This window comes from Neltuma alba, unplaced genomic scaffold, assembly GCF_004799145.2.
Source record: "Neltuma alba isolate B1F8T4 unplaced genomic scaffold, ASM479914v2 tig00012576_pilon, whole genome shotgun sequence".
Taxonomy (NCBI): domain Eukaryota; kingdom Viridiplantae; phylum Streptophyta; class Magnoliopsida; order Fabales; family Fabaceae; genus Neltuma; species Neltuma alba.
In genome coordinates, this window is record NW_021637028.1 from 177,109 (window position 1) to 188,988 (window position 11,880).

Consider the following 11,880-nt stretch of genomic DNA (forward strand, 5'->3'; position numbering starts at 1 on the left):
TTCATATCATTCCGCAGTTCTTTCAAACGCGTATTATAGGCCATTCCGTACACTCTAGAGGTCTCTTGACGGAAGCACCAAGAATGGAATGACCTGAGCAATAAACAAATGCGAATGCGAAATCAAAAGATATATGTATTGAAATCAACTTAATATATCAGTCGAATATAGCCAAAGCAAATACAATGCAACAGAAAATTCAACAATGCAGGAAAATAGCGGAAGATCGGTTCAGAGAGAGAGAATACGCCATAGAGAAGATTCTTCAACAATGCACCCCCTTCTCTAACGTCCTGACATTGCTTTTATTCTGATGTGCCATCCTCCAGCTCACGCAATTTCCATGTGCTCTTTCTCACCCGCGTGTTACGCCTTGGTTGGCCCCAATACTTGATCTTGCATTTGTTGGCCCATCCGAGGTTGGGCTATGGTTGCTCATAACAGTGTATTGGGTCAAATTTGTAATTGGATCTAGGTCAAAACTTCGAGATCATAAAGAGAAAGAGCCATGAAAGTCTACGGCTGGGCACTGGGCAAGAACAACTGATGGAGGTGCCCCAGTTTGTAAGGTCAGATTGACTATGCATATATATTAAGAAGATGTGATTTCCCGTATTTTAAGAAACTTTTTCTTGGTTCCTTTCTTCCCCTTAAATTAGCAATCTCACAATAAATGTGATATCTAAAAATAAATTAAATCCGAATTTAATTATATATTTTAATTAACAATTAAAAACAAAAAAATAAGCAAATTTATTTAAATGGGTCATAAACATATTCATTAGTCTTGAAACCTTTTGATTTCATCGAACTGGGATGTTATGGTTAGGCGTCAAACGCTGTAACCATCCAATCCCGAAGCTATGTTTGGCATGTGGTTATTACATATCAATATATAGGGTCCTTGGAAGAACTAGATGGCTTTGCTTGGTACATACGTGGTTCTCGATATTAGGGGGCGTTTGAATAGAAACAAAATCATAGTTTTAAAAGTGTTTTTATAAAATACAAAATAAATATATGAAGGAATTTATGCCGTTTTGTATAAAAGTACTTCTTAAGAACATTTTTCTATGTTGACAAATACCCCCTTAATTGATTGGGGATGAGAATGGATTAGGTTTGGAAGAGGGATTAAGAATGAGATTGATTTTCAAAATTATATTTGGTATGGAGTAATATTTGGAAGGAATGATTGCATTAATTTTATATTTAAATTAATTATAAATTGAAAAGATTATAACAACTTTGTTATTAAAAAAAGGGAGGATCCCCAAATAAAATACATTTGGAATCCCAAATCAATCTTATTTATTATACTTTAATAAAAATTGACAATATTTGAAAAGCAAATAATAACACATTTTTTAGTCATTTTTTAATTTAGACATTTGAAATTTTAGAAGTAATTTTTTTGAGACTTTTCCTTTTTAAAAAAAAAAACACCTTCTTGTTTTGAGGGAAAGGAGGGCATTTTAGTCTGAAAAATCCGAATCCTATGATTAAATTTTCAATAACATCACCCCTCATGGTTTTCCTCAATTTCACCCATATCAGTTTGTTGATTCAATCCTAAGTAACAAGTTAACAATCCCCATTTTAAACATAATTCCCCCCTCATGGTTTTCCTCAATCCTAGTTTGTTGATTCTTACCTCTAAATAATTCATACCAAACAAGGCCTATGTGAGGCCAAAAATAGAGATAAGATTTTTTTTTTTTTGCCTTAAAGTACAAGTATCGTCCTATTGAAGACAATTCTATTTAAGATACTAAAGGGTGTTAAATGTGGACATAGTGGTAAGAATTAGGGCCGGGCAAAAAGAACCTTTTGTACAAGACTCAGTTTTTCAATTCCCAATCCTATCCTAAAAGGGCGAAACGGAAGCATGCTCTCTCACTCACACACAGTCACACACTAAAAGCGATTTTTTATATAAGAAAATTTTGAGTGAAAAAAAATTAAATATGACTCTCCTTTCAAATGCACCCACTTAAAGGAAATAATTAAATAATCTACTATGGTTTTAACTTTCTTATATAATCAAAATTTATTATCTATAAAAATCTAATTATCATTTACATCATATTAATGTCACTTACACCACAGTTCAACTATTCCAAATTTTTGCTATTTACATAAAATATTCACTATATACACACAAAAAAAAGTTAAGAAAGGTAAAAATATGTTTAACGGCCTTGGCAGGCTAAGGATCCATATTAGCCCAAAATGATATTCTTTTCAAAACGATCTCTCGACATTTTTAGGGCTTAAATAGGCTTGTTCCATTTTTTAGCTGAAAACTTACTTTTAACTTGTTATTTAGTGAACAATTTAACTTAACATCGAGGGTTTGATTTAATTTGTGAAGAATGCTTTGATTTTCTTCTCTCTCTTTTTTAATTTAATTTCCAATTTTTCTTGTTATGCAATATACAAACTGCACAGTAGAAAAGCCATAGTTTGCCAATAGCATTATAGTTCAGTGGTATGCAAGCTTCCTTGCAAGTGAGAGGTCGTGAGTTTAATCATGTTTATAACCTTAGACTATTAGCACTTGTCCCTTTAATTTAAAAACAAAAAGAATAGAAAAGTCATAGTATAAAATTGAGGCACTGAGACCAGAATTTTTTTAAAAAAAAAATTAAGGGGCTAAAAATTGTATCAACTAAAAATATATCTATAGATATGGAAAACAAAAAAAAAACAAAAACTTATGAGCTTGCCCATCCATTCAATTAACCAATCTGAACTCCAACTGTCTCATTATTAAAAGAATAAATGTTCACCCAGCAGTAACAGACTAACAGATCAAGAATATTCATTTATGACTGGGTCATCACAGTGTAAGAAACCAATGAATGTGTCGGGTAATTTAAAAATTCCCAACATCATTAAATTAATTTATTTACATCAGACGATAACAAACCCTACCTATCGAGGATCAATTGCCTCTCTTCTCTCTTCCATAACAATGTAACAATATATGTGTATATATATAAATGAATATGTGTATACACGAAAAGACAAATCAAAACTAAAGAACTATGTACTATATACCGTCCTGGTTCACCATCGTCTTCAATCTCTCGACTTTTACCTTGCCCCTCTGATAAGATCCAAATTCTCTTTCGTCCACATTTACAGGCTTCAACCTCAAGTACATGCAAACTCACGCGTGTACTCTTCATCCATGTAGGTGTCCAAAACTTCCTTTTCACTCACAGACCATCATCGTCCCCACCTGATGATGATAATGTTCTCTGCAGAACATTTCTCTGTTTCTTTCTGAAACAACACTCGTCAAGCTGCATGACTCTCTAAGCCCCAAATGTCCTCCATGCATTAAAACCAGACCTCATGATCCTCCACCTTCCCCTCACTCACACCATTACAACCCCCAGATTGCTCTCTATAAATACCCACTTCATCTTCCTCTCCATTTCAGAAAACATCGTTCGGTTTTTGTGATCAATCATGGGTTGTTTCAAAGCCAGGCTTCCTGTTCTATTGCTTCTGGGTTCTGTTTTCCTGGCAGTGGCCTCCGTTGGCCTTGCCCACTGGGAAGATGATGAGAACTCGGAATACCGAGTCTGTGTGAAAAATTGTGTCTTTCAAAGTGATGCTTCCAGGTCTTTTGACTGCCCTGCTCGTTGCAGGCCGAAGAGGGAGCGGCATGGGGAGAAGGAAGAAGCAGCTGAACGGGACCCACGTCTTCCCGACCCTCGCCATCCATGGCGGCCGGGACAGACTGAAGAAGGAGAGGGGGAGGAGACGGAGGGGCAGAAACCTCAGTGGCAGAGAGAGAGGGAACAACAACAAGGTCCACACCAACAACCTCGTCCTTTGAGGCCGGAAGAAGGAAAAGAAGGACAACAAGAACGTCCACAACGACAACCTCGTCCTTGGAGACCGGAAGAAGGAGAAGAAAGACAACAGGAACGTCCACAACGACAACCTCGTCCTGGGAGGCCGGAAGAAAGAGAAGAAGGACAACAAGAACGTCCACACCGACAATCTCGTCCAGGGAGGCCGCAAGAAGGAGAAGAAGGACAAAAAGAACGTCCACAACGACAATCTCGTCCGAGGAGGCCAGAAGAAGGAGAAGAAGGACAACAAGAACGTCCACACCGACAATCTCGTCCTGGGAGGCCGCAAGAAGGAGAAGAAGAACAACAAGAACGTCCACACCGACAACCTCGTCCCTGGAGGCCCGAAGAAAGAGAAGAAGGACAACAAGAACGTCCAGAACGACAACCTCGTCCTTGGAGGCCGGAAGAAAGAGAGCAAGAACGTCCACACCGAGAACCTCGTCCCTGGAGACCAGAAGAAGGAGAAGAAGGACAACAAGAACGTTCACACCGACACCCAGGACAACAAGGTTCACGACATGACCGACCAGGTCGTCCAGGGAAGTGGTGGGAACCAGAAGAAGGACAAGGGGAGGAGCAGAAACAGCAACGAGAAAACCCGTATTATCTTCCCTCCAATAGGTTCGAAACTCGATTCTCAAACGAACATGGTCAGATACGGGTCCTCCAAAAGTTCGACCAGCTGTCCCCAGACCTCCGAATGCTCCGATACTACCGGATCGTCGAGTTCAGATCCAGACCCAGCACCCTCGTCGTGCCTCACCACTCGGATGCTGAGTACCTCATCATAAACACCAAAGGTACGTAAAGCTCTCATCTTCATTTTACAGTCCTGTCTTCTGTGTATTATATATATATATATATATATATATATATATATTATTGGATGCTAACTGAACATCAAACGCATGATTAATTGCAGGGAGGGCCATAGTTACCCTTGTGCTTCCGAACTACAAAGAGTCTTTCAACCTCGAGCAATTCGATGTTTTGAGGGTTCCTGCAGGGGCCATATGTTATACCATTAACCGAGCCAGCAGTCAAGATCTTGAGTTCATCAAACTCGCTTTACCTGTTAACATTCCTGGTCAATTTGAGGTTTATAATTCTCTCCTTAACTTACTGGTTCATATTAATCCTCAGAAACACCCCCCCCCAAAAAAAAAGCAAGAACAAGATTCTCATTAATTCCTTGTTCCTGACGTTGTGCAGAACTTCTATCCCTCGGGCAATCAAATTCCAAACTCCTACCTCAAAGCCTTCAACAGGAAGACTCTCCAGGCCGCCTTCAACGTAAGCATCATCTATAATGTTGTTTTTGAGTTTGTCATTGTATTCTGATTTATTAACGACGTATTGTTGATATGAAATAGGCCCCGTACGAGGAGATTGAGCAGGCATTTTGGGGAACAGAGCAGCAGCAGCAGCAACAAGGGCAGCAGGGTTCAGAAGAAGGAGTTATAGTGAGATTGCCAAGGGAACAACTTAGATCACTGATCAGCCGTGCCCAATCAAGACAAAGAAGGGAAGAAAAAAGTTCACCATTGGGTCCTTTCAACTTGAAAAACATTCAACCTCGCTACTCCAACAACCATGGTACCTTCCGTGAGGCTCACCCTCAACGCTTCGAAGCTCTTCAAGACCTGGGCATCGGTGTCTCCCACCTAAGACTCAATGAGGTATAGACACATACATACATATAACTCAACCAATTGATCATGATAACAACATATACAAGGTTTGGTGAATTTTGGCAATGATGATGAGTTGTTTTGTTGATTGTTGTTGTGCAGGGATCAATGTTTCTGCCTCACTACAACACAAGAGCGATAATACTGGCCTTCGTTGCTGAGGGACAAGGACACACTGAAATGGCGTGCCCACATCTGGCAAGCCCTGAGGAACAGGAGGGAGAGTGTGGATGTAGAGCGAGGCGACAGCGTGAGGGGGAACAAGAGCACAGAGAAGGACAGTTTAGGAGGGTGGCAGCTCAACTATCCAAGGGTGATTTTTACGTAGTTCCGGCAGGTCATCCCGTGGCCGTCAGAGCCTCGAAGAACAGCAACTTGGAGGTCGTCGAGTTCGTCCTTAATGCCCCCTACAACTTCAGGAACTTCCTCGCAGGTAATATATATATATATATATATGTAGACACACATGTACACACATACATAAGCTCTTGATTACTGTAACGTAAGAGTTAATATATGGTTCATATGTATGTGGATGAAGGCAAGAGTCAGAATGTGCTGAATGAGTTGGACAGAGAGGTGAAGGAAGCGGCGTTTGAAGGGTCCGGCGAACAAGTGGAGAGGCTGTTGAATCGACAGAAGGAATCGTTCTTCGTGGATCGTGAGGAGCAACCAAGTAGGGGAGGCAGGTCGCCCAGACAAACTAATAAGGTTGCTTGGTCTTCAATCTTGACGGCTTTCATGTGAGTGAGTGAGAGGTGAAGTTGCAGTATGTAATAAATAATGAATAAATAAATACGTGCAAGCCCTGTTAACCTATAAGGCACCTAAGGGCTTATCCCATGAGAGGAACGAGTACTATGTATGTACCTGCGTATATGAATAAATGAGGCGGTAGTTTTTGTCTTCAACTACCTCCTCCTTTATTGTGATCTTCATTAATGCCTTCTGTCTTCTATAATTCTGTTTCTATATGTTTAAAGTAACCCACGGTTCATTAACTCCAAAGACCAAACAAACGAAAAGGTACGGAGAAGTAGCAGTGTCTGCTTATTCTATTCTTATTTGTTAAACAAAAATAAATAAATAAAATAAAAACATGGAAAACTTATTGATAATGCCACGAAAGTTTGTCAAAATATATATAGGATATATGTACATGATATATCGTATGTTCTAAGAGGTACGATATTTGTTGACAAAACTTGTATTAGTGGGTCCAAGTACATATGCCATAGCAGCCGAGTCGATTAACTAAGAGAGAACTTAACATGGAGACAACTTATCAGCATATAATAAAATGCACAGTAAAAGGCATTGAAACCATGAATAATGTGGGAATTAAAAAGGAGCACGTAGTTTCTACTACTACAAGAAAATATACTTTTTACCTCCACCATTCATATCTGTTTATAAAAACGGAGGAGAAAAATTGAGTATTCTTGTCTGTTTTTTAGAAACAAAACATACTTCTCCTCTGTTTCATTAGAAACAGATGTTAGTTCTCGTCTCTTTCTAATGAAAATAATCTCTTATTTATATTTGTTTTGTAAAAACAAAAGTAAAAAAACTTTTAAAAAACTTTTACTTCTGTTTTTACAAAACAAACGTAAATAATACTATTTTTCTTCTCTGCTCATAACAGAAGTAAAAAGTGATACTTTTATATCCCTTCTTTTCATGTCCCCCCAAAACAGAAATAAAAAACCATCCAAAACAGAAGTAAAAAGCCTTCATTGTATTGTAGTAATGTTCACACAGAAAGATCGATTATATATATATATAGCAGTAGATAGTGAAAACTCTACTTACAGAAAGAAAAATCCCAGTAACCATCCTTACATACCCCACCCCACACACGCGTGCAAATATTAATACGTATAGCTAGCCACTGTGAAAAGGAAAGATTACAAAATGGAAGCCCAGCTACTTTTGAGTACTCGTACGTCACCATGTTCGTTTGGGAAGATGTCAGAATCCGAGGATAATAAGGTTTCTGCTTCTGATCTTGTCTCTCTTTCACTTGTTCCTCTTTCTCTCTCTTCTCCTCTGGATCGCGATGAAGCTGTTGGCCAATTCCTTGTCCTTGCTTCCCGTCCTCATAGTTCTGATATACACACAACAATTAGAACGCCAAAAAGGGATTATATTATTAGCTGGTTGGCACGGTCTCAGCTAATCAACATCTCTCTCTTTGTGAATATATGCGATCTAGTTTTGTCACTTCACAGAAGATATGAAATACCTTTTGATCATTATTGAAAATCTGATGAAGATGGATCAGGTGTGTGTGGGGGGGGGGTGTTAGGGTGATGGGCACTATAGAACCCTAACCAAACCCAACATGGACAGCAAATGTGTAATAATCTCAGAAATAAGTGTTATTTTGAAACCGTTCAAAAAATGCTGACAATTAGTCTAAATTTTAATAAGATATCATAATTTTTTTTTAAAAAAAATAACCTTAAGTATTATAATGACATCTCTTGCCGCAATTGTAGGATCGATGACTATTATGAACGAGTTAAGATCTCTGTTCTAAAAATCCAACCCAATTGATCTTTATTCTATGGCATCCAAGAAGGTCTGGTATTAAATATTTGGTGCATATAAATAAAGCATGACTCTATCTATGCTCTCCGCTTTATTTTATGCTTATAATCATTGAAACCGGTTTCAATACTCATTACAGTAATGAGCACTATAATACACATTGCTGTACTCATTACTGCGGTAAAATCTAAACTATTTAAATACAATTTTAATGATCTAAATTTAAAATTTACAACCAATAATTTTTAAACTAAAATTTTATTTTAAAAAAACTTACAATTAAAAGATTACATTTATTTTGGATTATATACCCATTAAAAAATTTTAAAAAATAAAAATATTAAATATTAAATTACAGCAGTCTATAATAAGTATCATGATGTTCATCACTACCATGAGCACTAAAACTAATCCCATTGTCATCTTTGTCTAACTACATGTTCTGAGCCGAGAAATTAAGAAGATAAGAACGAAAGAGGTGACCATCTCGAATAATTCAGATGGTTTCCAGATTCAGGTTGCAGTGTTATATATGGTATTTCATATGAGACAATGTTGGCCTCGCCAGGAGCCAATAGATATCTATCCTTAAAGAGGGACAAATATCTTTGTCGTTGTTGCTACTGTGTCCTAGGAAGTCGAACCTGCAAATTACAGTAAATACGACACACAAAATACTCGCACAATCCATTCGCCACGTTTATATCACACACACACACATGCTGCTGAGTTGAGTGAGAATATATCAAATCAGACTTGTATTATATATATAAAGACGAGAAAGAAACAATTATGTAGGACGCAAAAACTTGCATTCAGAAATGCTTGATGGCCAGGTTCGCAAATCCCAAGGTAGTATTGGTGGGTTATGTGTGTGCAGTGCAGTGATATATCTTATATGATCCTGCAGGGTAAAGTATGAAGGAAAGTTCTTAGAAATGACGAGGAAAAATGAAACGGTACCTTCGTTCTTTGTCCTATTTCTGTGGTCCTAACATCACCTTTATTCAATGAAATCACGTTTGCTTTTGCATTGATTTTGGTTAGAACGTCTAGAAAACGTGGTTTAAACATATTGTTTTGATCTAACTAAAGCAAATCATTAATTTATTTTGACAGAAACCAACTCAGAACCAAACAAAGCTATATAAGACTCCTATACTGTTATCAGTAATAATACGATTGACAAATATTTGTTTGGTGGAGGCCCGGAAACCTTCCGTACGCAAAATAAACTTAGACAGCTTAAGGCAGAAATTAAAAGAAATGACAAGAAAAAAGAGGAGCATCAGTTTGACACAAACTTATAATTAGGACTTGATTTATTCATTCATTTATTTATTATAGTAGTAGAAAGCCACAAAGCTCTGATTACATACAAAAAGCCTCTTCGTAGCAAGTACTCCAAGCCCTTACGTGCCTACATACATACATATATATATATATATATATGCAGGCATTACATTGTCTCATTACATTGGCCCTCAAAAGGAACCTTCTTCCAAGATGGATGACAACGGAGCCCTCTCTTCCTCTTCCTCCTCACCCCTTGGCTGACGACGAGGCTGAGCATTCACAAAGTATGATTCCTTCTGGTTTCTCAACAGTCTCTCAACTTCTTCGCCAGATCCTGGGAATGTCCGCTCCTTCACTATCCTCTCTATCTGATTAATCACGTTGTCTCTCTCACCTTCAATCATCACCAAATCAATTAACCCAAGTCAGCTTTTAGTTTTTTCCCCAAAAGATTAATAAAAGCAGAAATTTAAAGCCCATATAAATATATATATATATATATATATTATATACCTCCAAGGAAGTTCCTCTGGTTGTTCTGGGCATTAAGAAGGAATGCGACCACCTTGAGATCATTCCTGTTTGAGGCTCTGAGGGCTAGTGGGTGACCTGCAAGGGCCACGAAAGCGTCACCTTGATTCAACCTAGAAGAGACCCTTCGAATCTGTCCTTCACTTCGCTCTTCTCCACGTTGTTGTTCCTGTTGCTGCTGCTGCTGCTCATGTCTGTTTTCTTCATCTTCTTCTTCCGATCTTTCGTTAGCCAAATGTGGGGAGGCAATTTCAAGTTGTGCTGTTCCATCAATTACTTGGGCTACAACTATGGCCTTTGAGTTGTAGTGCGGTAAATACAGAGATCCCTATAGACAACATTATTCAATGGAGTTATATTCCTCGTATGGTAGGTGAAATAATTTGTGCATGTTATTGAATAAAGGATGGTTTTTGTAGGTACCCTTCGGAGTTGTAACAAAGCGACAGAGATATCCAAGTCCCGAAGAAGCTGGAACCGGTCAGGGCAAGCCTCCCACAAGGCACCATGGTTGTTGGAATAACGAGGTTGAATGTTTTTCAAGTTGATTACTGGCCGTGATGAACTTGCATGTCTTCTTGGGCTTGACGATGATTCTGCATGCCTTCTCAGTTCTCTTGCGTGTTCCCTTGACAAGCTTACTATCACTCCCTCATTTGAAGAACTCTGCTCCTGCTCACTTTGCCCTCCCTGTTGTCGCCGTCCAAGTAGGATCCTTTGTATCTCATTGAAGTTCGACTGTTTCACAACGTTAATTTATCAGAACGCACAAAAATTTTATGACAATTATGCGAATATATACGATGATGATTGAGTTCTCACATTGAAGGTGGCCTCAAGAGTTTTCTGGCTGAAGGCATGGTAGTATGCCCGAGGGTTTTGATTGCCAGAGGGATATAAATTCTGCAGAAGAATCACCAAACACAAACACATGAGATTTTTGTTCGTAAAGATTAAAACTTGAAGAACAAAGAAGGGGAATTTTGAATTCAATTCATGTTTTAAAGATTGATGACCTCGTATTGCCCAGGCATGTTGACGGGAAGAATAAGGCTGGCAACTCTGAACCTCTGGTCTTCTTCGACATTAGCAGTGTAAACAAGATTCCCTGGTGGGACCCTCACCACATCACCTTCCTCCAGGCGAAGAGTCTCCCTATTAGTCTGGTTCGCAATACCAGCAATGGCCCTTCCTGTAATAATAAACAATCAATCCATAATTATTTCTTAATAAGAATATTTATCTACCATTATCATAAATGAACAATATTATATTAAGGAATATTCAGAACTTGCCTTCGAGGACGACAAAGAGAGCTTCAGCATCGCGATGGTGGGGGAGGAAGAGAGAATGTGGTCTTAATTCCAACTCCACGTAGCGATAGTTTCGGAGGAATTGAAGGTGGTCGCATCTTTGGTCGAACCTTTGAAGGATTCGGATGCGACCACGTTCGTTCTGGAACCGAGTTCGGAAGTTCTGAGATCGGAAGTGATAAGGATTCTGGTTTTGTGTATTCTCGTTTTCCCCGAAGGCAAGACCAGAGACCGTTGCAAGGAAAACCGAACCCAGCAACAACAAGACAGGAAGTTTCAAGGAAGCCATTGTTAGTGATCACAAACTCTCTCTCTCACTCTACTCGTCGATGCAAATCTTAGAATGACAAATCAGGTATATATACGCAGGAAGCCATTGAAGCAATGGCTAGTAGTAGGAGATAGTGCCAATGTAGTGCTATACGGACGTGTGAATAGTTTGATTCGCCTCTCATGCATGGATGACACGTGGACTTTGGTGAGGCATGCACGGTGACGAGTGTTTCATGAAGAGACAAGAGATGAAGATAATAATAACATGATACATTGAACGTGGCCAGTTTCTAAGTTGTAATGCAACTTCTATTTCATCTTTGCTCATTGTTGCTTTTGTGTGTGTGT

General features: G+C 38.7%; 2 protein-coding genes across 2 annotated transcripts; one reads left to right on the top strand and one right to left on the bottom strand.

Moving 5' to 3' along the window:
* The first annotated feature begins 3,480 nt into the window (after window positions 1–3,480).
* On the top strand, window positions 3,481–6,313 carry LOC114728841 (beta-conglycinin beta subunit 1-like). Its single transcript, XM_028915798.1, has 7 exons — window positions 3,481–4,297; window positions 4,433–4,675; window positions 4,798–4,973; window positions 5,088–5,168; window positions 5,249–5,554; window positions 5,669–5,999; window positions 6,108–6,313. Exons 1-7 carry the CDS (start codon window positions 3,481–3,483, stop codon window positions 6,311–6,313), a joined length of 2,160 nt encoding a protein of 719 aa, XP_028771631.1.
* A 3,290-nt stretch (window positions 6,314–9,603) lies between these two features.
* LOC114728868 (vicilin-like) lies at window positions 9,604–11,548 on the bottom strand. Its single transcript, XM_028915823.1, has 6 exons — window positions 11,238–11,548; window positions 10,963–11,134; window positions 10,769–10,849; window positions 10,370–10,684; window positions 9,929–10,274; window positions 9,604–9,809 (listed from the first exon to the last, which is right to left on the bottom strand). Exons 1-6 carry the CDS (start codon window positions 11,546–11,548, stop codon window positions 9,604–9,606), a joined length of 1,431 nt encoding a protein of 476 aa, XP_028771656.1.
* Window positions 11,549–11,880: the final 332 nt, after the last annotated feature.

Coding starts and splice junctions, on each gene's coding strand:
- LOC114728868 (XM_028915823.1), bottom strand. CDS start 11,548: ATGGCTTCCTTGAAACTTCCTGTCTTGTTGTTGCTGGGTTCGGTTTTC. Junction 11,135..11,237: donor TTTGTCGTCCTCGAAGGCAA/GTTCTGAATATT, acceptor TATTACAGGAAG/GGCCATTGCTGGTATTGCGA. Junction 10,850..10,962: donor ACATGCCTGGGCAATACGAG/GTCATCAATCTT, acceptor ATTCTTCTGCAG/AATTTATATCCCTCTGGCAA.
- LOC114728841 (XM_028915798.1), top strand. CDS start 3,481: ATGGGTTGTTTCAAAGCCAGGCTTCCTGTTCTATTGCTTCTGGGTTCT. Junction 4,298..4,432: donor GGAAGAAAGAGAGCAAGAAC/GTCCACACCGAG, acceptor GGTGGGAACCAG/AAGAAGGACAAGGGGAGGAG. Junction 6,000..6,107: donor CTTCAGGAACTTCCTCGCAG/GTAATATATATA, acceptor ATGTGGATGAAG/GCAAGAGTCAGAATGTGCTG.